Source organism: Sinohyriopsis cumingii, chromosome 18, assembly GCF_028554795.1.
Source record: "Sinohyriopsis cumingii isolate HCF-2022 chromosome 18, ASM2855479v2, whole genome shotgun sequence".
Taxonomy (NCBI): domain Eukaryota; kingdom Metazoa; phylum Mollusca; class Bivalvia; order Unionida; family Unionidae; genus Sinohyriopsis; species Sinohyriopsis cumingii.
In genome coordinates, this window is record NC_142978.1 from 87,886,807 (window position 1) to 87,912,342 (window position 25,536).

Consider the following 25,536-nt stretch of genomic DNA (forward strand, 5'->3'; position numbering starts at 1 on the left):
CTAATATTCATTACTTAATGTTAAGGTAAGATTAAAGGACAGTGAGAATCTTTCTGAATTCAAACCAGTACTGACAGAATAGCATTCATTTCAAGAAAAGTCAGTACTGATAGAATGGCATTAATTCCCAGAAAAGTCAGTACTGACAGAATCAGAATAAAACTGACAAAAGCCAGTATTGATAAAATGGCATTAATTTTAAAAAAAACAGTACTGATAGAATGGCATTAACACCAAAAACAGACACAAATTGGTAACAGATTCTTCCCCTTTGTTTTTGATGGATTTGAACTGTACAACACAAATTAAAAAATTCAAGTTCTTTTTCAATACTGCTCACATAAGAACATGGGGAAAATATGGAGTGATCTTCCTTGGATGCTCACTCTGACAATGATCTGCCACTGAAAAGTCACATGAAGCAAGACAACGCCAATCCTACTCACACATACCGATCATGTTTGTGTTTCTTACTCCTTTTCTTTTTTCTCTCTGGTGAACTGCTCTTATCTCTGAAAATTGAATAAAGTATGAAATACATTAATAATAAATTAACAAACACCACATGTCCATATGCTCTTCTCTATGACTGATTTTCTTACCAAACCACACCACTCCTAACTTTCTCAAGGAGAATACATACAAAATATTATATCACTACGCATATTGGCAAACATCCTTAATCAAGCAGTGTGCCTCAAAGTTTGAAATTTCTATTAAACATGATGTACAAAGATGTTTTAAGTAATAGTTCACATGCACCACACAAACACACACACATACACAAATCACATAAAAAGACATACAAGCAGTATAACTATATCAGTTGAACAAAGGAATCAACCAGTGCTATTCCCTCTGATGAGCTACAATAGTAATGAAACTGGTTAGGGACCTGGGTCACAAGGACACACCATTAGACGGGAGGGTTTGCTTCCACATCAAAACAGTTATTATCTTCCCCAAGCATTGGTCCAGGGCTAGTAGCATCCTATAATGCCCTAGTGTGCATAAACCAAGAATTGGTCCAGGACCAGTAGGATCCTACAATGCCCTAGTGTGCATAAACCAATAATTGGTCAAAGACCTGTAGGATCCTACAATGCCCTACTGTGCATAAACCAATAATTGGTCAAAGACCTGTAGGATCCTATAATGCCCTAGTGTGCATAAACCAATAATTGGTCAAAGACCTGTAGGATCCTACAATGCCCTAGTGTGCATAAACCAATAATTGGTCAAAGACCTGTAGGATCCTACAATGCCCTAGTGTGCATAAACCAATAATTGGTCAAAGACCTGTAGGATCCTACAATGCCCTAGTGTGCATAAACCAATAATTGGTCAAAGACCTGTAGGATCCTAAAATGCCCTAGTGTGCATAAACCAAGAATTGGTCCAGGACCAGTAGAATCATACACTGCACTGGTCTGCATAAGTAAAGCATTGGTTCAGGACAAGTGGGATTCTACAATGACCAAGTGTGCATAAGCCTAACATAAGCCTAATATTGGCCTTGCAAGCAAGTCAGACATATAAATATTTACTACTGTGCACAGAACATAAACAAAACACTTTATAAAAATTAACAAAATTTTTAACAAATTCTGACATTCACATACCTTTTTGTTCATTGAAAAATCAATTGTCTATTGAGTAATTTTATTTATATAAAGTAATTTATTAAATTATTATAAATATCAGAAATTATATATTTACACTCACCATGATTCATGATTTTCAAAAACTTGCTTGGCCAGTGTTTCAGTGAGTTATGACACAAAGAGGCCAATCAATAGTATTAAGTTGGAAATTTTAGCCAATGACATTTTATCATATCAAGCTAATCTCATAATAACATGAGACATCACTAACAAAATCCATTTGACATATTATTTGCATGAAAAAGCCAATCTTATAATGAAATGAGATATCACTAATAAAATCTATTTTACACATTATTTGCATGAAATGCCAAATAAATAATCATCTTTACTTTAGGATTCTCCTCTCAGATGCCTCCAGGTATACTGTAACAGCACGGGATAAGTTAAGTCTACATGTACAACTGAATGCACCTCCAATATTATCGATAACCAAAATTTGAGAAGTTCAATCCATATTTTGATGGTGTGGTAATATTTTGCTCCTATTTTCTGCCATTTTGAAATCCTATTCTTCATCCGAAGCTTCACTGTCTGTTTGACTTTCATCTCTGTTTTTATGGATTTTACCAACACACTCATTAGAATCATATTAGCAGCAATTTTATCACTGACCCAATTTGAGCATCATACTGACTTTCCGAAATCAATTATCTGTTGTTCTATATCTACATCTTAGCAAATCTTTGCCAAGTTTACATAAGTGCTACATTTTATGTGACTGGAAGCATATATGAAATCGACGAGACTAGATATTTTCTTTCAGTTAAAGATATTAATGAAATCGATGTGGCAATGTCCTCAATATGTCGCTCCAATTTGTATAATATATTTTCATGAAGACTCTTGCAATCCACCTGTGTGGAAGCCATCAAGAGTGGCACGTTCGATGCGGAGTTAAATTCAAACAGATGAATGAAATCCAGTGGACTAGAGGGCTCAAACAGAATGGCGGCATGGTTTAAAACTGAAGCAGGAACAGGCATCATTTGTATTGGAAACACATCACTTGATTTTATTGCACTTAGACTGAATTCTGGAAGAGTAAAGCCATTCAAGTCTGATACAGATCAGTGACCTAGGAAAATGGGATTGTGTGGTTTACCTTATTCTAAACAAAGGCCATGGCGACTTATCTTATAAAGGGAAATTGGGATTGAATTTAAAAACTTCAAATGGTAAGATGACATCTTGGCTGAATTTCGTCCTTAATTTGATTGTGTACATTCAATTACTGTAATTGTGTTAAATTAATATGTGTATTTGTTTTTATTAGACTGCTTGTATTAGGATGTGGATTTACATTTATTAGACTGCTTGTGTTAGGATGTGTATTTGTTTTTATTAGACTGCTTGTGTTAGGATGTGTATTTGTTTTTATTAGACTGCTTGTATTAGGATGTGGATTTACATTTATTAGACTGCTTGTGTTAGGATGTGTATTTGTTTTTATTAGACTGCTTGTGTTAGGATGTGTATTTGTTTTTATTAGACTGCTTGTATTAGGATGTGGATTTACATTTATTAGACTGCTTGTGTTAGGATGTGTATTTGTTTTTATTAGACTGCTTGTGTTAGGATGTGTATTTGTTTTTATTAGACTGCTTGTATTAGGATGTGGATTTACATTTATTAGACTGCTTGTGTTAGGATGTGTATTTGTTTTTATTAGACTGCTTGTGTTAGGATGTGTATTTGTTTTAATTAGACTGCTTGTGTTAGGATGTGTATTTGTTTTAATTAGACTGCTTGTGTTAGGATGTGTATTTGTTTTAATTAGACTGCTTGTGTTAGGATGTGTATTTGTTTTTATTAGACTGCTTGTGTTAGGATGTGGATTTGTTTTTATTAGACTGCTTGTGTTAGGATGTGTATTTGTTTTAATTAGATTGCTTGTGTTAGGATGTGTATTTGTTTTTATTAGACTGCTTGTGTTAGGATGTGTATTTGTTTTAATTAGACTGCTTATGTTAGGATGCGGATTTGTTTTTATTAGACTGCTTGTCTTAGGATGTGGATTTGTTTTTATTAGACTGCTTGTGTTAGGATGTGCATTTGTTTTTATTAGACTGCTTGTATTAGAATGTGTATTTGTTTTAATTAGACTGCTTGTGTTAGGATGTATATTTGTTTTTATTAGACTACTTGTGTTAGGATGCGGATTTGTTTTTATTAGACTGCTTGTGTTAGGATGTGTATTTACATTTATTAGTATGTAGTTGTTGTTGTTGTAGGGTTTAACGCCATTTCTCAGCACACGATAGGCTATACATGGCGGCCAGTATTAATGGTAGAGGAAGAACCCAGGAAAACCCCAGAAAGAACCACTGACCCACGAGATATTAGTATGTAAGAAGCATAGATTGATGGTTATGGAAAGTTAAACCCTGAATTAGGTTTACATTTATTAATTATAATGATGACACTGTCACAGCCATGTTATATCCAAATTTATGTTATAACAAAGTGTAGTAGGGATTCCCTGTGCTACGAGCCTCTCACAACCATCTTATGTCTAAAATTCTTGTGTTTACGAAATGTGTTCTAGTAAGGTTTCCCTCTGCTGTCAGACAGTCACTCTTCTAAATCCCGACACGATTTTGGTCCTCCATTAAAAAAAAACCTGAACAAATTTTAAGGTGGGGTTGGGGTCCTTCTCCAATGGGGTTTCGAGGGGCAGCGCCCCTGATCCAGGGGTCCAGGGTGCCAAAGGCCCTTGGCCAAAACGCATTTTACACTAATAAAAATCTGCTCATGGTGCAACTTATGATCATAAAATAACCAAAATAATCATTTGAAAAACTAATAAACTTACCAAAAAAGTTCAACTTGACTTTAATAATTTCACAATATTTACAGTCACATGAATTCGTTCTCCAATACTATTAATGCTGAAGTTATTTCATGTGCATGTCAGTGTTCACATCATAATTAAGTCACAATAATTTCTCAATATTTGCAGCAAATACAGTTCACCTCTCTCCTTTCATAACAAATCTGTAAAATAAACACCCTAGTACATCAACTATATACAAATAATCCCATACATTCACTTGGACATAACCTGCTGATATGCCAGTCAAGCTCTTTTTGCGGTTTGGCAAAGACTTCTTTAGCCTTCCTTTTTGTCAACATGGGCTTTTTTGGCTCAATGTGCCATCATTTCTTTTCCTTCTCAATGAAAGCCTTTTTCCTTTCAAGCTATGCTTGTATTGCGACATGCAGTACGCATATTCTGAAAGAGGGCTACATCTGTTTTTGCATGCAAGAAATCTTTCTTCTTATAGTAATTAACTGTACTTTTACCAGATGCCTTCTGAGCTTCAATTTTTCCATATGCAGCATCTTTTGTAGGTGCTGTTCTAAACTCTTCCAACTGCAATTACTTTAATTCAGATCTTAATTGAAGAGGTCTCAAAATGCCAGTCCTCTAGTGTTCAGTTTTCTTATAAACTGACCAACTAAATTTCCATCAACTTTTCGCTCCAGCCATTCCCATAAGTTTTTTAAACCTTTATCTAAACTCTTCGTGTCATGGTCTCTCTCGACAACTCGGGACACCATGTTTTGCAAGCATGCTTCTTCTTTCCATTGCTATCAGTTTCCATTACACGAAGATTCATTGGATGAAATTTAAACCTTTGACCAATCAGAATACTCTTTGCAAGAGTCGTGTGCTAACTAATATATGGAACGAATAATTTACAAGGGTCATTGCAGAATGGTACCAGACAGACCATTTTTTTAAAAACTGGATCAAAGATGATATAAAAAAACAGACTATATCAAGAAAAATCTGATTCAAGTCAGGAGAAAACCGGAATTCTGCTTTAAAAAGGAGAAAAATAATGATTGTAAATCTGACCAACTGGATGGTCAGACTATTACACATATTGTGAGACTGTTTCCCTTGTACAGTTTGACAATTACATCTGTATGATCAGACTATTATACTTAAATGCCAGGCAGTCACTCCTGTACAATCGGACCATAACACCTGTATCGTCAGACTATCAGATCAGACTGAATTCATTGTTATACAATCTAACTCTCATACATGTCAAATCAATTATACGGGAAGCTTACCTGGATTTGGACTTTTTCTTGCGTTTTGGAGGTGAGCTTAAGGACCTCTCAGGGGAACTGTCGGAATCCTTCACAATACTGTAACACAAGTTTAAAAAAGTCAGCTTTCAGATATATCACAGGAATTTCTAGGACAGTACTCAATGCTTATTATTTGATAATTTATAATCAGGTAAAAGAAAGTAAAGTCAAAGTATGACAAAAATCTGTAGAAAAATGACATCCTTTTGGTGAAAAAAAAGGGCCTGACATTAGGGTCTCGAACAACCTTTATGATCGTTATTATTAATGTTCCTTGGATGTAATTGTTCTAAAGCATACACTAGTACAATATGTTGCTTAAATTTGCAAAGATATGTGTATACTGGTTTAGATAAGTTTGACAATGGATAAATACAACATGGACATAAGTGTCACACTGTCAAATTTTTACTAGCTACCTTGTGATGCACATAAAACATGCCCCAACATCATGAGAGAGAGGGAGAGAGAGAGGGGGGGAAAGAGATTTTTCAGCCCTTCTTCATATCATTTTGTTCTCTGTACCATATACTGTACCTATTTAGCAGAAGCTTTCATCAAAGGGAGAACAGTAATAAATGGAAATGATAAAAAATACATAAAGTACTCTTTCATCTTCAAAGACATAATTTATATTGAAAAATTCAACACATTCATAACCATGAGAAGTCCATTTTACTTAAATCCCATGAATGATCATTCAAAATGCTGTCTCATTTACTCCACAAAATAAAATGGCACATTCCAACCAAAGATGATGTTTTATCAGTAAATGCATGTACACTTTATCCAGTTAGGCAGCATCTGGTTTTATCTTTGATCAGTCAAGAATAATAATTTCAATTATTCAAGACTAGGCACTTCTGTTGGCAAATACAAAGGTGTTACTGCTTGAAAAACTTGCGTGAATAGCACCTGGCATTCCACTTAAATGTATATGTTAACATAAATAACCATCCTTAAATGAAACAAATGATTGACTGAAAATATAAACAAACTTGCACATGTCCAAACAAGAGTCCCTTGAACAGACTGACATTCAGTTGGCAGAAAAGAATTTCCAGTAATTCAAGTTACTGTTCAGCAATAACAAAAACATTTAAATTAGCTGTTGTGGTGGACAAAACAGATGCCAGATTGACACAATTTTCATTTAGGACTAAACAGACATCTTTTTAAGTCTTTTTGTGAAAACCCAATATCAGTATGAACACACATTCATGGGAATACTAAAAGCAAGCTTTCATGACAGCTGCTGTACCAAGCATGCTGGATGTACAATTGGCATCATTTTCATTTAGGACCAACTAGATATCATAAGTCGTCTACTGGTGAAAACCCCATAATGATGCAGTCATCCATTTTGGAAGTAGTAGAGACAATATTTCTAGATGGCCACCATGGTGGCCATACTGAGGGTCAGTTTGCAAATATTTTCATGTATGACAAATCAGATGCTATGTCAAAATGACTTTCCATTTAAGAGTAGTAGTGATAAGTATATTTTCAAGATGACTGCCATGAAAGTCATTTTGGATGTCATATCACCACCAATTTAATTTAGGACCAACAAGAAATTATAAGTCTTTTAGTGAATACCCCATCTTCATATGACTTTCCATTTTGGTGAAATAACAATATCAAGATGGCTGCCATAGTGGACTTATTGGATGTCACATCTGCACCATTTTTAGACCAGCTAGACGCCATAACAAGTCTTTGGAGAATCACCATGTTGATATGATCTGCCATCTAGAAGAAGTAGTGATATATGATTTTCCAGATGGCCATTGTGGTGACCATAGTGGAGGTCAGATTGGCACCATTTTCATTTATGACCAAGTAGCCATCATACAAAGTCTTCATGTGAAACCCCCATCTTCATATGTCCAATCATTCGGGCGAAGTAATGATAATAATATTTTCAATATCGACATGTGTGGCACCATTTTCATTAGTACCAACTAGATATCAGAAGTCATTTAGTAAAAGTCCCATGATGATATGACCATTCATTCAGGAGGAGTGGTGATAACAAGATTCTCTAGATGCCCAATAGGGTGGTCATATTGGATGTATAAGCAACACCATTTTCACTTGGAACCAACTGCACCATGGGATATATGTGAGTGTAAAGTTCACTACGATCCTCCATGTAGTTGATGAGGAGGCCTGAGCAAACTATGGCCCACATGCCAAATCCAGCCCAAAACCCTGTTTTCTTCTGCCTATTTATATCATAGGGTGTGGGTTTAAACATTGCTAATTAGGCCTGTGCCTTGTACGAAGTTGCACATGCCTGCCACAGGCTTGTTTTGTCTATAACCAGAAGACCTAAAAACAAATCCCAAATATGATGTTGCTTAGTAAAAAGTGTTAATTTCCTTACAAGTCTGACCAAAAATAAAAATTTAAAATTTTTAACACAGATGTAAGAAGATGTCAAAAACTATATTGGAAGCAATAGGAATGTAATTTTTGTGCTGTGAATATACACAATCATGGTTTTCTAGTGTGTGGTATATTACAATTAAAAGATTCTGTGCTTTCCTGGCAAGACTTTAAGAAATCAGTATTTTGTAATGATACTAGCCTCTTTGTATTCAATGGTCACTTGTCACAACTGACATGCCATCAACACTAGCCTTTTTGTATTCAATGGTCACTTGTCACAACTGACAAGCCTTTAATAGTAGCCTCTTTGTATTCAATGGTCACTTGTCACAACTGACATGCCTTTAATACTAGCCTCTTTGTATTCAATGGTTACTTGTCACAACTGACATGCTTTTAATACTAGCCTCTTTGTATTCAATGGTCACTTGTCTCAACTGACATGCCTTAAACACTAGCCTATTGTATTCAATGGTCACTTGTCACAACTGACATGCCTTTAATACTAGCCTCTTCGTATTCAATGGTCACTTGTCTCAACTGACATGCCTTAAACACTAGCCTATTGTATTCAATAGTCAACTGTCATAACTGACATACCTTTAATACTAGCCTCTTTGTATTCAATGGTCACTTGTCTCAACTGACATGCCTTAAACACTAGCCTCTTTGTATTCAATGGTCAATTGTCATAACTGACATGCCTTTAACACTAGCCTCTTTAACACTAATGAAAATTCAAAATGATTTCAGTAACACATTTCCTTAATTATCTGAAGCTAATTGATAATTTAGAGTCTATATTTATCCCTATACATGAGGTAGGAATGAAAGTGTTCAGATGAACAGTTAACTTTCACTGCATGTAGATTTAAGTGACTGCTACATGTATTCTTATAAATGGGGTGGAAATTAAGTGTTCAGTTCAACCACTAACTTTCAATGTGTGCAGAAGTGACTGCTACTGCAGTTTTGACTTTCACAGCTGACTTACGAATATTTCTTCTGTGCCATAGCCATAGCTTTTGCTGCCTCCTCCTTTGCCTTTCTGTTGGGATCAAATGCACTGCCATCAACATAGTGCTCACTGAGACCAAATGCTTCACGCAGCCTGGCATTTTTCTCCTGTGTTGCCTCTGCAATCTGATGTGTTTCCTTGGCTCTGAAAAATAGGATTTGTTTAAACAATAAATATTTTGATAATGGCATTGCTAAATCCAAACTCTTCCTTGGAATGTATCCTCATGTTAAAATAAAACATGCTGGTGACAGGATAAAAAAGGATTCAATTGACCTTACACAAGATAATAGTTCTGCCTACCAAATCACATGACACAAAGGCGTGTTAACTTCTGACAAACATGATTCTTATTATTCTTAGAAATGTAAATTACCAAGTTGCATAAATTATACTGCAGTACACAATATCCATGTTTGTGTTTTAAGTTCATACAGTAATAACCCATGTATTTAATTACAGTAAAACAAAATCACTTTTAAAGTGGCTTGAGAACATATTAAGACAAGAGGACATTCACTTCAAAAGATGTTTTTTGTAAGTTTAGTATAGTCATATCTATAATACTTTTAACTGACTATTGTTTAGATTGTCTTAGAGGTAAATGAATTGGAACTACATAGCAAAAGCATAATAATTACTGTTCACAAGTACATGTATACTGCTGTTCATAACAATTTTAATGTTCTGATCTGTTCACAAGCTGGAATTATGATCAGTATCAAAATTACAAAGCCTGTATTTACATCTCTTCACCATTATCAATGGGAAAATCAAAACATATTTTGTGATAACCACTGCTATTGTTATACGGAATGTTTACTTTGTTTCCCATAAGGATCACAGTTCAAGTCAAGCATTACATGGCTAAATTCCCATATGGATCACACTTTATGCCATGTATTACATGGCAAAATTTCCATATGGATCACACTTTATGCCATGTATTACACTGCTAAATTCCCATATGGATCACACTTTATGCCATGTATTACATGGCAAAATTTCCATATGGATCACACTTTATGCCATGTATTACATTGCTAAATTCCCATAAGGATCACACTTTATGCCATGTATTACATGGCAAAATTCCCATAAGGATCACACTTTATGCCATGTATTACATGGCTAAATTCCCATAAGGATCACACTTTAAGCCATGCACTAAATGGGTAAATTCCCATATGGATCACACTTTATGCCATGTATTACATGGCAAAATTCCCATAAGGATTACACTTTATGCCATTTATTACATGGCTAATTTCTTATATGGATCACACTTTATGCCGTCTATTACACAGCTAAATTCCCATAAGGATCACACTTTATGCCATGCATTACATGGCTAAATTCTTATATGGATCACACTTTAGCATTACAAAACTAAAGTTTTTGAAGCAGGAGTGAGAATTGTCAGAATTAACTACATAGTAGAATTAACTGCAGGTGAAAAGTCTGTAGTTTACCTTAGAATGTATTGTTCACTCTTAAAATTGTTTGCACAGGATACCTCATAATTATAGTACTCTAAAATACTTGTGCACAAAGACTGGTTCCATAACGAAAAAGGTTTTATGGCTAATTGTGACAACAGAACAATTATTACAACCATTGGAAATATCGCCTCAGGTACCTGTTGTTATGTTCATACACATGTAAATACATATTAGATTAAAATTATAACAAAAGATAAAATTCGTCAGTTTCCGAACTGGTGATCTACACTTACAAACATAGGACATTCTGACTGATATATGCTTAAACTAAAAGTGTCCTACAGGTCACCTATAAATGACCCACAATTTACAGATACGTGTAAGGTGTATGTCAATGTATGCAAGTACAAGTAAAATACAAGTCAACAAAAGAACCATTACATGCATGCCCAGTGTAGAAGTCAGCAAAAATACCATTACATGCATGCCCAGTGTAGAAGTCAACAAAAGAACCATTACATGCCTGCCCAGAGTACAATCAACAGAAGAATAAACTAGCTGTATTGTGGATGGGTTTAATTATACTATTGTGGAAGATGTTGGTATCTGGTTTTTCTAGATCTTTAGTGTCTATGGTTGACATGATATTTTTGAATTTTTTTCTTATTTATTTTATCTGGGTACATTTTTAAAAAGGAATTGGCCATCAATTGGTCTATTTTAGTTACTGTTCCTCCCTGCCTACTGAATAAACCAAGTAAGATGTGTTTTTTTCTTCTTTTCTTACATTTGTGTTAGCAACGTGTTGCTACCTTCCACGCATATATCAGAAATGTAACAAAGGGGTGTTCTGAAGGATTTAATTGACTGAAAAGAAGAGGAATTTTACTTACCATCCACATACAAATGTCAGTCTTTGTAAATATATTAATTACTAGTGAGCGGCCAAAATCCGATGAAAGATAGATTCTGAGATAATGCCTCATCCAGTTATCTCCATTACCAGAAATGTCAACAACAAAAAAAGCGGATATCTCACAACATACAGTGCTCAAGCTAGATGTCAAGATAAGTGGATTATATAACAATGCGCGGTTTAGATGGTTTGTCAATATGGATAAAGAATTTGTTTATGTAACAGTAGATACATTTCAGTGCATTTTATATCCAGTTTGTGGCTTCCTTTCATGGAGCCTCTGAATTTCTCTGCTCCAAACCAATGGCTGTATACACAAGTTTAAAACAGCCAACAAATTGTAGCCAATAAAAAAAAAATTCGCCAGATGGTATATTTTGCTGCCATAAAGGAAAAAAAATCCAAGTTTGCGACATTGGCAAAGTCCTATGTGATCCCAGAATAAACTTTTTACATGTCATTTTTTGTACTTTTAAGAAGAAAAACTAATTTTTCATGTACGAGAAAAATACATATAAAATTGCAGAAGCCATGCCACGACCTCTTGTATTATTCAACTGCAATCTCTTCCCCAAAATGATAATAAACTTTTAATGTTTTTTTTGTACTTTTAAGAAAGATTTGTTTTCTTCATATACGAGAAAAATACATGTATACTGAATTTTGGGAGCCACCCCACAACTGTGTTATATCCAAATTCATGTTTTAATGGAACGTGCTATAGCAGGATCACACTGTATATACACTGAAAATATATATATATATACACATTGCAGATAATTATACTGTCTGCACTTATGTACGTTATACATACATTTATACACAGCTGATAATATTACATTATAACTCATTGCAAATAAATATATAAAATTATTTGAATAGTTTGTTCATTTTGTGGCCTTGCACTCTGGCCCATAAAACACAACTTGTGCTTTAAGTAACACCATATCTTTTTTATTTTTATTTCCTCAATTGTCATTACATATGCTTATAAGAGAAAAAACATGAAATATATTTATAACCCTAACAAAACAGTAGCCATGTGATAAATACTGAATTATTGATTCCACAGTACATGTACAGTTAGAAGACACAAGTGAATCTTTCTATCAGCAACACAGCATGGGGCACATTCCCTGTGGAAAAGTATGATTGTTTTTTAATGGATGAAAGTGACAGGGATAATGGGCTACATCTCATTCCCTAATTACATCCTAATAGATAGTGTCCTTGTATGGACCAGAGGGACTTTTGATAAACCTCTGAACTTCTGTAAATTCATTGCAATAGAATTGGTCTATCACATTTGTCTGACACTAGATGTAAACAGCATACAAAAGTACTTCTAACTGGATGGCATTCAGTAATGCTAGCATCATGCACTTTTAATGTAAAACACCGTTTGACTGTATTAACAGCCTATACTTCTGTACACATTTTCATCATAAGAGGGCAAATGTTTACATCAAGTTGGCATTACATTATATTTTTCGCATTTCTTAAATACTGCTCTTCAGAATAAAAAAAATAAACATAACTTGCCCTTAAAAGAATTATATTAATCCATATCCTCAAGTAAGTATAAACGCACATCAGGTTAATACATTCTAGGTTAATTAACCAGGCATCTACAGTACCTTTTGCAAGCTTCTATTCAAATGTCTCAGTTTGTATGTTCTTTTGCAAGTGAAACTAAATTTGCTGGCACAACAGTGAGCTACCTCTCTCAATGTTAGCTTTTGCCACCTAAAGCCATCCACTTGCAACCTGTACAGTTAAATCCTTAGCCTAGCACTATCCTAATGCTTCCCTATGCTGACCTCACTCTGGCTGCAGGACTGCAAACCTAATGCCATCTTACACAAGCCATACTTAATGCAGTCAAGACCACAGGACACTTAACCTAACTCTAGCCTAATGTCATCTTATGCTAGCCTTAATGCCCATACCTCTGGCAGAAGGACTGTTAGCCAGGTGCAAATCTAATGCAACCTAATAACATTAGCCTTAATGAATGCTACCATACACTAGCCTTACTGAATGCAGCTCTGAGGACCAGCCTTACATAATTCAGCTCTGGTTGTAGAAAAGTTTGCCTAGTAGCTGCTGTACTTAATACAACCTTGCTTGCTCAAAAGATAGCCAAGTACCAGTCTAATGCTACCTTAAGCTAGCCTTACTAAAGACAACTTTGATTGTAGGACTGTTAACGTAGCACTTGCCTTATCCTAGCCTGGCTCAAGTCGAATACTAACTTACGCTAGCCTTGCTCAAGCCTAACACTACCTTACTCTAGTATTGCTATATGCTGCCCTTGCAACAGGACTGTTTACCTACTTTACTCTAGCCTACAGGGTTATTGCACCAAAATGATTTTTATTTTCCAGGAATTTTCCAAAAGATTTTAAGGAGAAAATGACAAATTTCAGGAGTAAGTTTTATTAAAGTCTGACAGTTTGATTCAAGAAACAATACTGCAGTTCAAGCTCATATGAAGTATCATGGCACATCCACAATGTTTGCCCTGGCCATACTGTAACTTGGAATTCTGTAAAAATCCCAGATAGAGAACAAGCCTGGTTAATTTTGAGAAGGGGGTTAAGGAACCAATGTACATCAATGCTCACAAACCAATGCTGAACAAGGATGGGGGTGTTTACAACCTGCCGCATATTTGGGACAATCTGTAAACATGACTCACTATTCCATCAGGCGATGTTAACAGTCAGTAGAGATTAAATCAGTCTGCTGATGTAGTCCTTTGCGCGATACCTAGCACTGGGGCATCGTGATGCAGACATGTAGCATGATGTCCCACCCAGTCACATTATCCTGACACCAGGCCGACCAGTCCTAACACTAGCCTCTTAATGCTGAGTGCCAAGCGAGGCAGCTGATAGTACCATTTTTGTAAGTCTTTGGTATGACTCGGCCAGGGATTGAACCCACGACCTCCCGCATCCGAGGGGATGCTCTAACCACTAGGCCACCGGAGCGGTCTTAGCGCGAGGACGAAAGCTTCAGGTTCGATTTCTCTATTTTGTTTGTGTATGTGGTTGAAAAGTTAAAAATATTGTCAAATATTCCTATACTACATGTATAACTGATACAACCACCTTTACACTAATAGGTTAGCAAAATGAATATTATAGTTATTTTAATTTGTTTTGTTAGTGTGAATCACATTTCATAAAAACTTTGTTGAGAGACTGATAAAAAAAAAGAATCTGTCATTTAACATATCTTGTCATACTTATTTGAAAAATCCTGGATATTTTCCTTTCCTGGTAACATATATTATTTCTGTAAATCTACCAATAAATTCAATGCCAACCAATAAATTTAATGCCAATCAATCAAAAGAACATAACATTCAAAAACTGATCTGCAGCATCACAAGCAGGACAATGCTATACATGTGAAGTAACATAGAAAAAGGTGTGTGACAAAAATGTCTAATAAGTAGAACTATTTAGCTACTGTGCTAATAGCACAATGCTATACATGTCAAGTAACAGAATAAGGTGTGTGACATAAAAATGTCTAATAAGTAGAACTATTTAGCTACTGTGCTAATAACACAATGTAAAATACAGGCATTCATATGGTACTCTACAAAAGATATCAAGGTTGACTGGGATAATGTTTGTGGATGATTCTCTGTCTTATTCCAAAATTCTGTGGTGGTTTCAACATTTTAAAGAGTCCACGGATGATGAAGCATGATCTGAAAGACCACTGTCTCCGATTGGTAAGCGGGTAAGTGGCTGCAGTGAATGGGACAACTGATGCAGATACTTGATATACAATAGAAAATAGGTGTTAGTACATTGAAAAATCACTGGTAGCTCAGAAAGGTTTGTGTAAGGTAAGTCTTGTATTTGTCAATAGCTGATCAAAAACAGACGGGTTCAAACTGTGAAACAGCTACTTGCCAAATAAGAAAAGTGTGACCAAAGACATCTAAATAAGATTGTCATTTTTTAAACCCAACTCAAGAGAAAACAACAGAGTTTGGATGGGAGAAAATAAACAAATCACTTGATGTATCAAGCAGTTTTACGCATTACTGTTTTATGCAAAAGACCCAGTTGTCTAGGTACCTTGTCTGAAACTGCTTATTTCATGACATTTTTTAGTCTCCATAATGTTGCCAGAAGCTGAGGAATACTACTGAAGCAGTCATCTGCATACCAGTACCTGAGATATCCTGCTACTCCAAGACAATATACTGACACATAATACGCCATTGTAAAAGACTTCCGAAGAACCACAGCACATAAACTCTGCCACATCCTTCGGAGAGCTCCGATATAGCTCCAAGTGATTTCTGGCTGAATCCAATTATATAAGATTTAGTAGGGTGTAAATGATTTAAAAACTGTCAACTACAGTTGGAAATGCAGTCTTCCAATGTATGAACAACATAACAAACAGTAGATACAAAATGGCATTTAATACTTGGATAAAAAGATTATGAAAGTGAGTGGAGATGCATGGGGATTACAATGAGAGGATACACTTATAAAGAACATTTTTTTACAGTGCTCTAATATTCAAAACATTTTAAATAACCCTCATACATCTAACAGTGTCATATGATTATTTCTTGTCATATTTGGGCAATACAAAAGGTGGTTAAATTTGTATTTATTGTCAATTTTTCAAACTGTAATTCTTGTTGACTGTGGAGTTATCACTAGCTCTCACCCTGGCCCTACAGTGAGGATGTTACTATTAACTGCTAAAGGCCTTAGGTCATCCTGGCCTTACAGTGGGGATGTTACAAGCTGTTGAAGGCCAGTGAAATAAAGACAGCAATTATTGGCAGAGTGTGTGTGTGTGTGTGTGTGTGTGTGTGATTTGGATTTTTAACGTAGCTTTAACAATTTTTCAGTCGTATCGCTATGATGTCTGCAGTGTGGCAGTTTATAGGGATGTCTAGCACTGGCGGATCATGCCGCAGACATGTAGCATGATGTCCCACCCAGTCACATTATCCTGACACCAGGCTGACCAGTCCTAACACTAACTTCTTAATGCTGAGCACCTAGTGAGGCATCTGCAAGTACCATTTTTATAAGTTTTTGGTATGACTCAGCTGAGGTTCAAACCCATGACATCCTGCATCTGAGGCAGATGCTTTAACCACCGGAGCAGTCAAGTATTGGCAGAAGCAGAGTGTTTGAATTCTGATAATAAATCACTAATAACAGTTCCCTTAGCAGGAAAACATTAAGCTTTAACCACTTTTTATGATGACATTTCTAGTTCTTACACTATGTCAACTGCTTAAAACTGAGTTAAGTATGGTGTAATTTTGAATTATCTACCTATTCTGGAAATAATGTGTAAGTAATTTCTCACTAAAAAATAACCTTTTCAAAAATTCTGTTTCACTACAAATCTGACGCTACATTTATGTTTTGCCTGTCAAGTCAGACATGTAAGTTACATGCATGAAAACTGCAACAAAACTGGAATACAAATCTTCATGTTATCAATGGAAATAATGCTGCATCATGTATAGTCCACAGATGATATCATAGCAAAATGTTTACATACTTGGCAGATGATATCATTGCAACAATGTTTATATAGTCCACAGAAGATATGGCAACAATGTTTACACAGTCCACAGATGATTTCATGACAACAATGTTTACATAGTCCTCAGATGATAACATGGCAACAATGTTTACATAGTCCACAGATGATTTCATGGCAACAATGTTTACATAGTCCTCAGATGATAACATGGCAACAATGTTTGCATAGCTGACAGATGATATCATAGCAACAATGTTTACATATTCCACAGAAGATATGGCAACAATGTTTACATATTCCACAGAAGATATGGCAACAATGTTTACATATTCCACAGTTGATATGGCAACAATGTTTGTATAGTCCACAGATGATATCATGACAACAATGTTTACATAGTCCACAGATGATTTCATGGCAACGTTTACATAGTCCACAGATGATAGCATAGCAACAATGTTTGCATAGTTGACAGATGATTTCATAGCAACAATGTTTACATAGTCCACAGATGATATCATGGCAACATGTTTTTACACAGTCCACAGATGATATCATGGCAACATGTTTTTACACAGTCCACAGATGATATCATGGCCAACATGTTTTTTTACACAGTCCACAGATGATATAATGACAACATGTTTACATTATTATTTTTAATGGTCCACCACTTGTTGATTGTTATTAACGACATCTGAGACTATCTTTTGAATGTAATTTTTTCCTGTACAGAACTGATAAATTTGTTTCTAAAGTGCACTTTCAAATCTGACAAATTTAGTAAACTTACATCATTCAAAATGATTAAAAGTGCCTAACACAATGATGGCCAGCACACTCTGTATACTAGTACACAATTAAAAATCAAGGTAGCTCAGTAGTTAGCACACTGAAATCACAGTTATAAAGATGTGGGTTCGAATCTCACTATTGCAGCAGCCTGGATCAGCTACCATAGGGTGTCAATAGGATAGGCAATTTGCTTCACCACTAAATAATCTGCTTCTGATTTTGTGCCATAAAACACAAAACCAAATCAAATATACGTACGGTATAATATATACTCACTTATTAGATGATTCTAAATGCAAACTGCAGACACCCAGCTCTTCATCACATAAAGCACTGGCTGATCTCAGATCTGGATTTTTGTTGTTTGCAGTTAGACTCGACTTATAAGCGAGCATATACAGTACACTGTACTTACTTTTTTACATCGTTCCACTCCACAGACAAACAATTGAGGCGCTGCTTATTCACTGATGGAAAGCACAGTGTAATACCGCATGCATATATGAACCACTTGTTAAGATGCTTGCACCAAGTTCCAACAAACAATACATGAGCTACTTGCAAAAGTATGACTGGCACAAAGACACACTCTGCTGCTAGCATAGATTTCAAATATGTTGGGCTGGGTGCTTGTTAATATCCTCCCTCTCCTCAAACAAACAGATATGCTGCTTACACTTAGACCATGGGCACATGGCCAGACTCTTCATACCAGCATAATTTTGGAAGTGTATTTGCAGCATCTTATCCTTCCACCCCTAACAAAAATAATCGATTTATGCATACAGAAGAATAGCAGGCATATAGCCACATGGCACACTACCACACATTTCAAAGTATCTATGTAGTACAGAACTTGTTAAAATCCTTCCAACCCTGAAGCAAATGTGATGCTTAGACAAGTATGGCAGACATGAAGCCAAACTATGCACTCTAGTACACTTTAACAATTACATATGTAACACTCATTAATAGCCTTCCAGTACTCAAAGGATAGGTGAGCTGCGTAAACACAAGAATGGTGGGCACATAACTGCACTCTCCAATCTAGCGAATTTGTATACTGTTATAAATACATGAAAATTTTTCCTTGAATAAATACTGTTCAAACAAACAGGATACTTTTCTCAGCAAATGTGAAACATTTTTTTAACATCCTTTCATCTTTCAGACAATAAATGAGTGTTCTGGTTGCACTTACTGCCTTTAAAATCAAGTTATCTATAAACAATACATGAAGAAATTGATACTTCAAGATGTCTTGATACCTTCTAAAACACCTACACAATAAAAGATATTATATACAAAGACAATATATTATACCTACATGTAAACGTCAAAACAACCCAGTGGAATTCCTGGATACTGGCAGGTCTGGCGGCTATGTGACTCGAAATGGGAGATATTCACATCCCTGTTACTTGATCGTGGGGTATTGAACTGTTCCCAGAAAATATCAAATATTGTCCGACTGGCTTGGGATCCAAAAGGAAAACTTTTTATCTTCTGCCCACACAGACAGTCACATGAAGTCACATGCCTGTCAGCTGGCCAACTGGCCTTCCTCAGAATGAGAACTCCATTTTGGTTCTCTGGTTTACATTTGCACTGATCATGACCACTCAAAGAACTGTGAGCACTAAATGGGAAAAACTGAGGAAAATACTGCTCCATGCTAACACAGATGCCAAATATGTTCACATTAAAGCAATCTGGCCACAATCTTTATGTTTGGAATTAAACCTTCAATAACACTTGTATCTTCTACAGCCATAAAAAAAATGGGCATTCTCCAAGAATTAACACTGGTCACAAAAAATAAATTGTGTACATTAGCCTCAATTGTTCGTTATACTACAAAAAACCACTTGATCCAGTACTGTAAGCTTCTTTCCAGGAAATTACATTCTGATCCACCTAAGAACATCACAGCTATTATGTCAAAAGATACAACAACAACAACAGGATTTTAAAAACAATCTGTTTTTATCAATGACATCATATTTGCCTCTGCAATTAATTTGTCTATTATATGAATCAGCACATATCCTACCTCTGTCACCAACAATTAAGTTACAACCAATAATGAAGAAAAAGGCATTCCTTTGAACTGCGGTGGCTCTTTTTTTATAAGTGATGATAAACCTAACTGACCATCAGGATTAAGGTTTCTCCCCTGTCAAAAACATCATGGAATCTTAAGTATGATAAATTCAATTAAATAACAATTACTCCTCCTAATAAAGACTGAATTTATATTAACAATCCATTAGTACAGAACATAACCGACAATGGCTAAAGTACTATTGGTTTATTCTTTTTCTATCTAGGCTTCACTGAATATTTTAAGGCTATCAGAATATATATATATATATATTAGACTAAACTGACATTTTAAAAAAAAAACTAATATCATGACAACTTTTGTTTATTTTGGCTTTTGAACCTCAAGGTAGTTCCAGAGATTAATGTTCTTTCAACAAACACTATGGAGATAAGAGTTTATGTATCAAACAGTATTTGAAACAATTTGCAACATGGAATGTTTAATTCTATTGATCCATACCAACCACTAAATGCTGTTAAACTATACAAATTCTATGCAGCAGATTACTGCATATTAGTGCTAAATGACTTTGCTTTTACATTATCACATCAAAACTTGATAATGATGGTTGGAAATAAAATCCATATACTGGTATGTGCAGACAATGGGAGTAAACTGAACAGATCTATAACAGACATTTATTTGTAGATCAATCAACTGCAGACAATTAAATTACTCAACAAATTACTTAAGTTAGATAAAGTTTCTATAATGAGTGGCTTTCCATTAATATGCTAAACTTTTTAATAACCAACAAGATGCAGGAAGGGTAAAATTTAGCTGCTGAATGGAGATAATGTAGCTGGTTAAATGAGTTACCACATAGGGACAAGAGACTCCCTTTTATTTAGCTAAAAGGCAAAAACACATGGACAAGAAACCCTTTTATTTAGCTAAAAGAAAAAAACACAAGGACAAGAAACCCTTTTATTTAGCTAAAAGACAAAAACACAGGGACAAGAAACCCTTTTATTTAGCTAAAAGACAAAAACATAAGGACAAGAAACCCTTTTATTTAGCTAAAAGACAAAACACAGGGACAAGAAACCCTTTTATTTCGCTAAAAGACAAAAACACAGGGACAAGAAACCCTTTTATTTAGCTAAAAGACAAAAACACAAGGACAAGAAACCCTTTTATTTTGCTAAAAGACAAAAACACAGGGACAAGAAACCCTTTTATTTAGTTAAAAGACAAAAACACATGGACAAGAAACCCTTTTATTTCGCTAGAAAGTAAAAAAATGAGCTTAATCCTAGGTGTGGATGGATGTACATACATATGGACACGCAAATGGATGCCAGGGTGATTGTGAAGTCAAGTTTCAACTAAAGCTCAAGACAAACGTATATTTACGAATTTCATGCAATTTGACTAAAAGCACACAAATGTTTTTAATGCATTCAGATGATGCAGAGCAAATCAGTCAGAAGCATTTAATCTGCGTACTGCTTCTACAATAAGCAAGACTGTGTGCATATGGTACATACAATCAGCAGAAACCAAGCTATGCTTTGGGCTTTTCTGTTATGTAACTATCTTTTATATTACAGTACACTGTAAACATTTTTAGTTCTTAAGGTTGAAATAAGGTAATGCTATTATTTCAAACTCGGTTACGTGTTTCTCTCAAAGCAAGAACATTGAAAACTAAATCATCTCCTTTTATGAATGATTCCAAGTTTTGCAAGGTCCAGAAGGACATTATTCATTTCTGGAACGAAAGAGTTTAGACAAGACATCCAACATTGAAGGATTTGAGTGGGTAATTGCATTGGTCTAACACAAAATTGAATTTAATCTATCTTTTTGCTATGATCAGAATATTTATCTTCCAGTCCGACAGGACTAAATTCAATTTTACCTGGGCACCCAGAACTGATTAACCAATGTGCATAAATACATAATTGGCTATCACATAATGTACAGACAGTTCTGTGTCAAGTGTACAGACCATTGTCTATTGAAGTCAATTATTCACAAATTAGACCATCTTGGAACATGTGGATCCATAATGAAATCCCCAAGACTCCTCATCTACAAGACAGTAATAATTCACTCGTATTGGTATTTTACATACTAATCGTGTATATATATATATATATATATATATATATATATATATATATATATATATATATATATATACACACACACACACATTTATATTATGAAACTATTATCACAGAGTCTTTGAGTACCTGTGTTATGAATGTTTTACATTTTTCTTTTGTTTCAATTACAAAATCTTATATTCTAAATGTTGTTGGGGGTTTGACAGTGTGTTAATATTTCAAGAGAAGAACTTTGCATAACCCCACACGTGTAGTTCTAAATAGCCCTAATCAAGGTTAATTCCCTTGCTTTCTAATGAAAGCTGGCTGGTAAGTGCATACACTGAACTATGTGTATACATGATTTCAATGTGAAATTACTAAAAATGAATGCTGACATTCCACAAGGGCTATAAACAATAACCTAACATATCAAATCTGATAGAATTTAATCAGAAATAATGTCTCTACAGTGGTAACAAGATTGGCATCAGCCTATAAGATGCCAGATCATTAATATCCATGCCACTTCTAACTGAACTCACCAATGCCTATTCCTCAGTAAATGGAGCAATTTGTAAAAATAACATGTAAGTTATTTTTCTAAGAATCTATTATTCATTTTAACAAGTTGGTGCTTTTGACAAGACAATGCCAACCTAAATATGCATTTGAAGTTTTAACTCATTGGCAATACAATTTTGACACAGAATACAGCCAATGACTGAAAAACTGCTATTTTTGAATGTAATGAATTGACGTATAAATTGTTGCATTATTTTAATCACGTACTACTCTTCAATTTTTAAATTTACATCTATTTGGAGGGGTTCGGTGAATAGCTACATTTGTTATATTTACAATGAAGTATGGGATTTCCATATGTGATGAGTAACGTTTGGCTTATGATTTTTGTAATGCAGACACATTAAGTAAGACTGTTAAAAGAAAATAGTTTTAAAAAACCCAATAATATAGCTTTAAAATATTCATTTCTTTTCTAACACTTGTTAGCTATTGGCATATAGCAAAAAGCACTGCAGTACTGGTTTAGTCAATATTTACTATTAAACATTGTCACAACTGCTGTTTTCATGTAAGGACTAATCACAGACAAGTACAGTTTTCATGGAAAGGACCAAACAATGGCACAGACAGTTAGTGTTTTCACATTTTTAGAGTTCACAAATATGGCAACATCCTGTGTATCAGGAAAGGCACTGACTGCAGAAAGGAAATCAAGATGTCCATTACAAAAGCACTCAGAACCAAAACTTTGGAAAATACTGAATTTTCTACACCTTTTATATTTATTAAAATGGGATGTCCCAAATAATTCATTTTCTTTTAAATCATATTATTTAACACAGACTGATGGCATAAAAATAAATCAGCATGATAGGATTAAAGAAAAATCAGACTTATTGGAATAATTGGGCTATAATATCTTCCACATCTGCAGAGTTGTGGATAGCAGAAACACCATTAACTTCCACAAGGCAAGTATAGCAGACAAAACAAAAATAATAATTTCCCCAAGGATTCTTTTCAACTAATTTTATTTAGCCACAACTTCCATTATCTCCTCTAGAGAGTTTGAAAGACAATAAACCAGCAGCTTATTGTCAGGAATTTATGCTCAGTGATGATGAATGTGTTTGTAATGCCCTCTGTGTCCACCTAAAGAGTTCCAAAGCAAGTGTATGACAAAAGGTTTAAATACAACTTTTCACAAATGGGGAGAAACACTCTAAACCTAGTTTATCTGACATAGACAAATCTTATAAGGGATAAAAACTCTTGTGCCTGAATGCTTGAAAAAAACAAATCTTGACCAATGTGAGCCACATGGATAGACAGAAGTACAGACAAGGGTAACACTATATGCCTCTAGTAATGATGTGCCAGACACCACAATTGAAGAATTAATGGTACACATTTGGATAAAATGAAAACATAGTTCCCAGATTATTCTGAACAACTAATATTATTTATTTACACTTAAATAGAGCTGAATTATGGTTTACTTAGGCAACAGACCAGAAGATTTCAAGAATACATGCTTGATGGTGATATACATGTCTCAAATATGTTCAGTGTCAATACAGAGTCTAAAGTTTCAGACCAAACAAATTATGACATATGTTCAGCGTCAATACAGAGTCTAAAGTTTCAGACCAAACAAATTATGACAGAGAACTATATCAATCATGTGATTTATCAAATAGACAAGCATGGCTAAACAGCTAAGCAGGTCAAGGAAATGACTTCTGCTGGCTTCCACTGGCTGTATAAGCATGCACGGCATGAAATTACTTCTATTGGCTATATACATGTGGATATGCTTGGCATGAAATGACTTCCATTGGCTATAAGGACATGCATGGCATGAAATGACTTCTACTGGCTAAACCGATTTACATGCCATGAAATGACTTCCTGTGACTATTTTGACATGCATGGCATGAAGTGACTTCCGTCACCTACATAGACATGCATGGCATGAAATGACTTCTATTGGCTATATACATGTGGACATGCATGGCATGAAATGACTTCTATTGGCTATATACATGTGGACATTCATGGCATGAAATGACTTCTATTGGCTATTATACATGTGGATATGCTTGGCATGAAATGACTTCCATTGGCTATATACATGTGGACATGCATGGCATGAAATGACTTATTGGCTATATAAATGTGGACATGCATGGCATGAAATTACTTCTATTGGCTATTATACATGTGGATATGCTTGGCATGAAATGACTTCCATTGGCTATATAAACATGCATGGCATGAAATGACTTCCATTGGCTATATACATGTGGACATGCATGGCATGAAATGACTTATTGGCTATATACATGTGGACATGCATGGCATGAAATGACTTCTATTGGCTATTATACATGTGGATATGCTTGGCATGAAATGACTTCCATTGGCTATATAAACATGCATGGCATGAAATGACTTCTATTGGCTATATACATGTGGATATGCTTGGCATGAAATGACTTCCATTGGCTATAAGGACATGCATGGCATGAAATGACTTCTACTGGCTAAACCGACTTACATGCCATAAAATGACTTCCTGTGACTATTTAGACATGCATGGCATGAAATGACTTCCATCACCTACATAGACATGCATGGCATGAAATGACTTTCCATTGGCTATATAGATATGTATGGCATGAAATGACTTCCATTGGCTAAGCAGATATGCTTGGCATGGAATTACTTCCACTGTAAAGACATACATGGCATGAAAAGACCTCCATTGGCTATATATACATGCATGGCACAAAATGACCTCACATGGCTATATGGACATGACTTCCACTGTCAATATAGACATGTATGGCATGAAATGATTTCAACTAGCTACACAGACATATATGGCATGAAATGACTTCAACTGGCTATATAGACATGCATAGCATGAAAATGACTTTCATTGGCTATAGAGACATG

General features: G+C 35.1%; 1 protein-coding gene across 3 annotated transcripts in view; it reads right to left on the bottom strand.

Moving 5' to 3' along the window:
- LOC149777243 (uncharacterized) overlaps window positions 1-25,536 on the bottom strand; it is a 111,148-nt gene that overhangs the window by 39,171 nt on the left and 46,441 nt on the right. For all 3 annotated transcript variants that reach the window (XM_089941985.1, XM_089941984.1, XM_089941986.1), the window contains exons 4-6: window positions 9,160-9,327; window positions 5,751-5,828; window positions 453-512 (exon numbers count right to left, since the gene is read on the bottom strand). In XM_089941985.1, coding sequence (XP_089798111.1) covers window positions 453-512; window positions 5,751-5,828; window positions 9,160-9,327 — 306 coding nt within the window. The remainder of the gene's footprint in view (window positions 1-452; window positions 513-5,750; window positions 5,829-9,159; window positions 9,328-25,536) is intronic.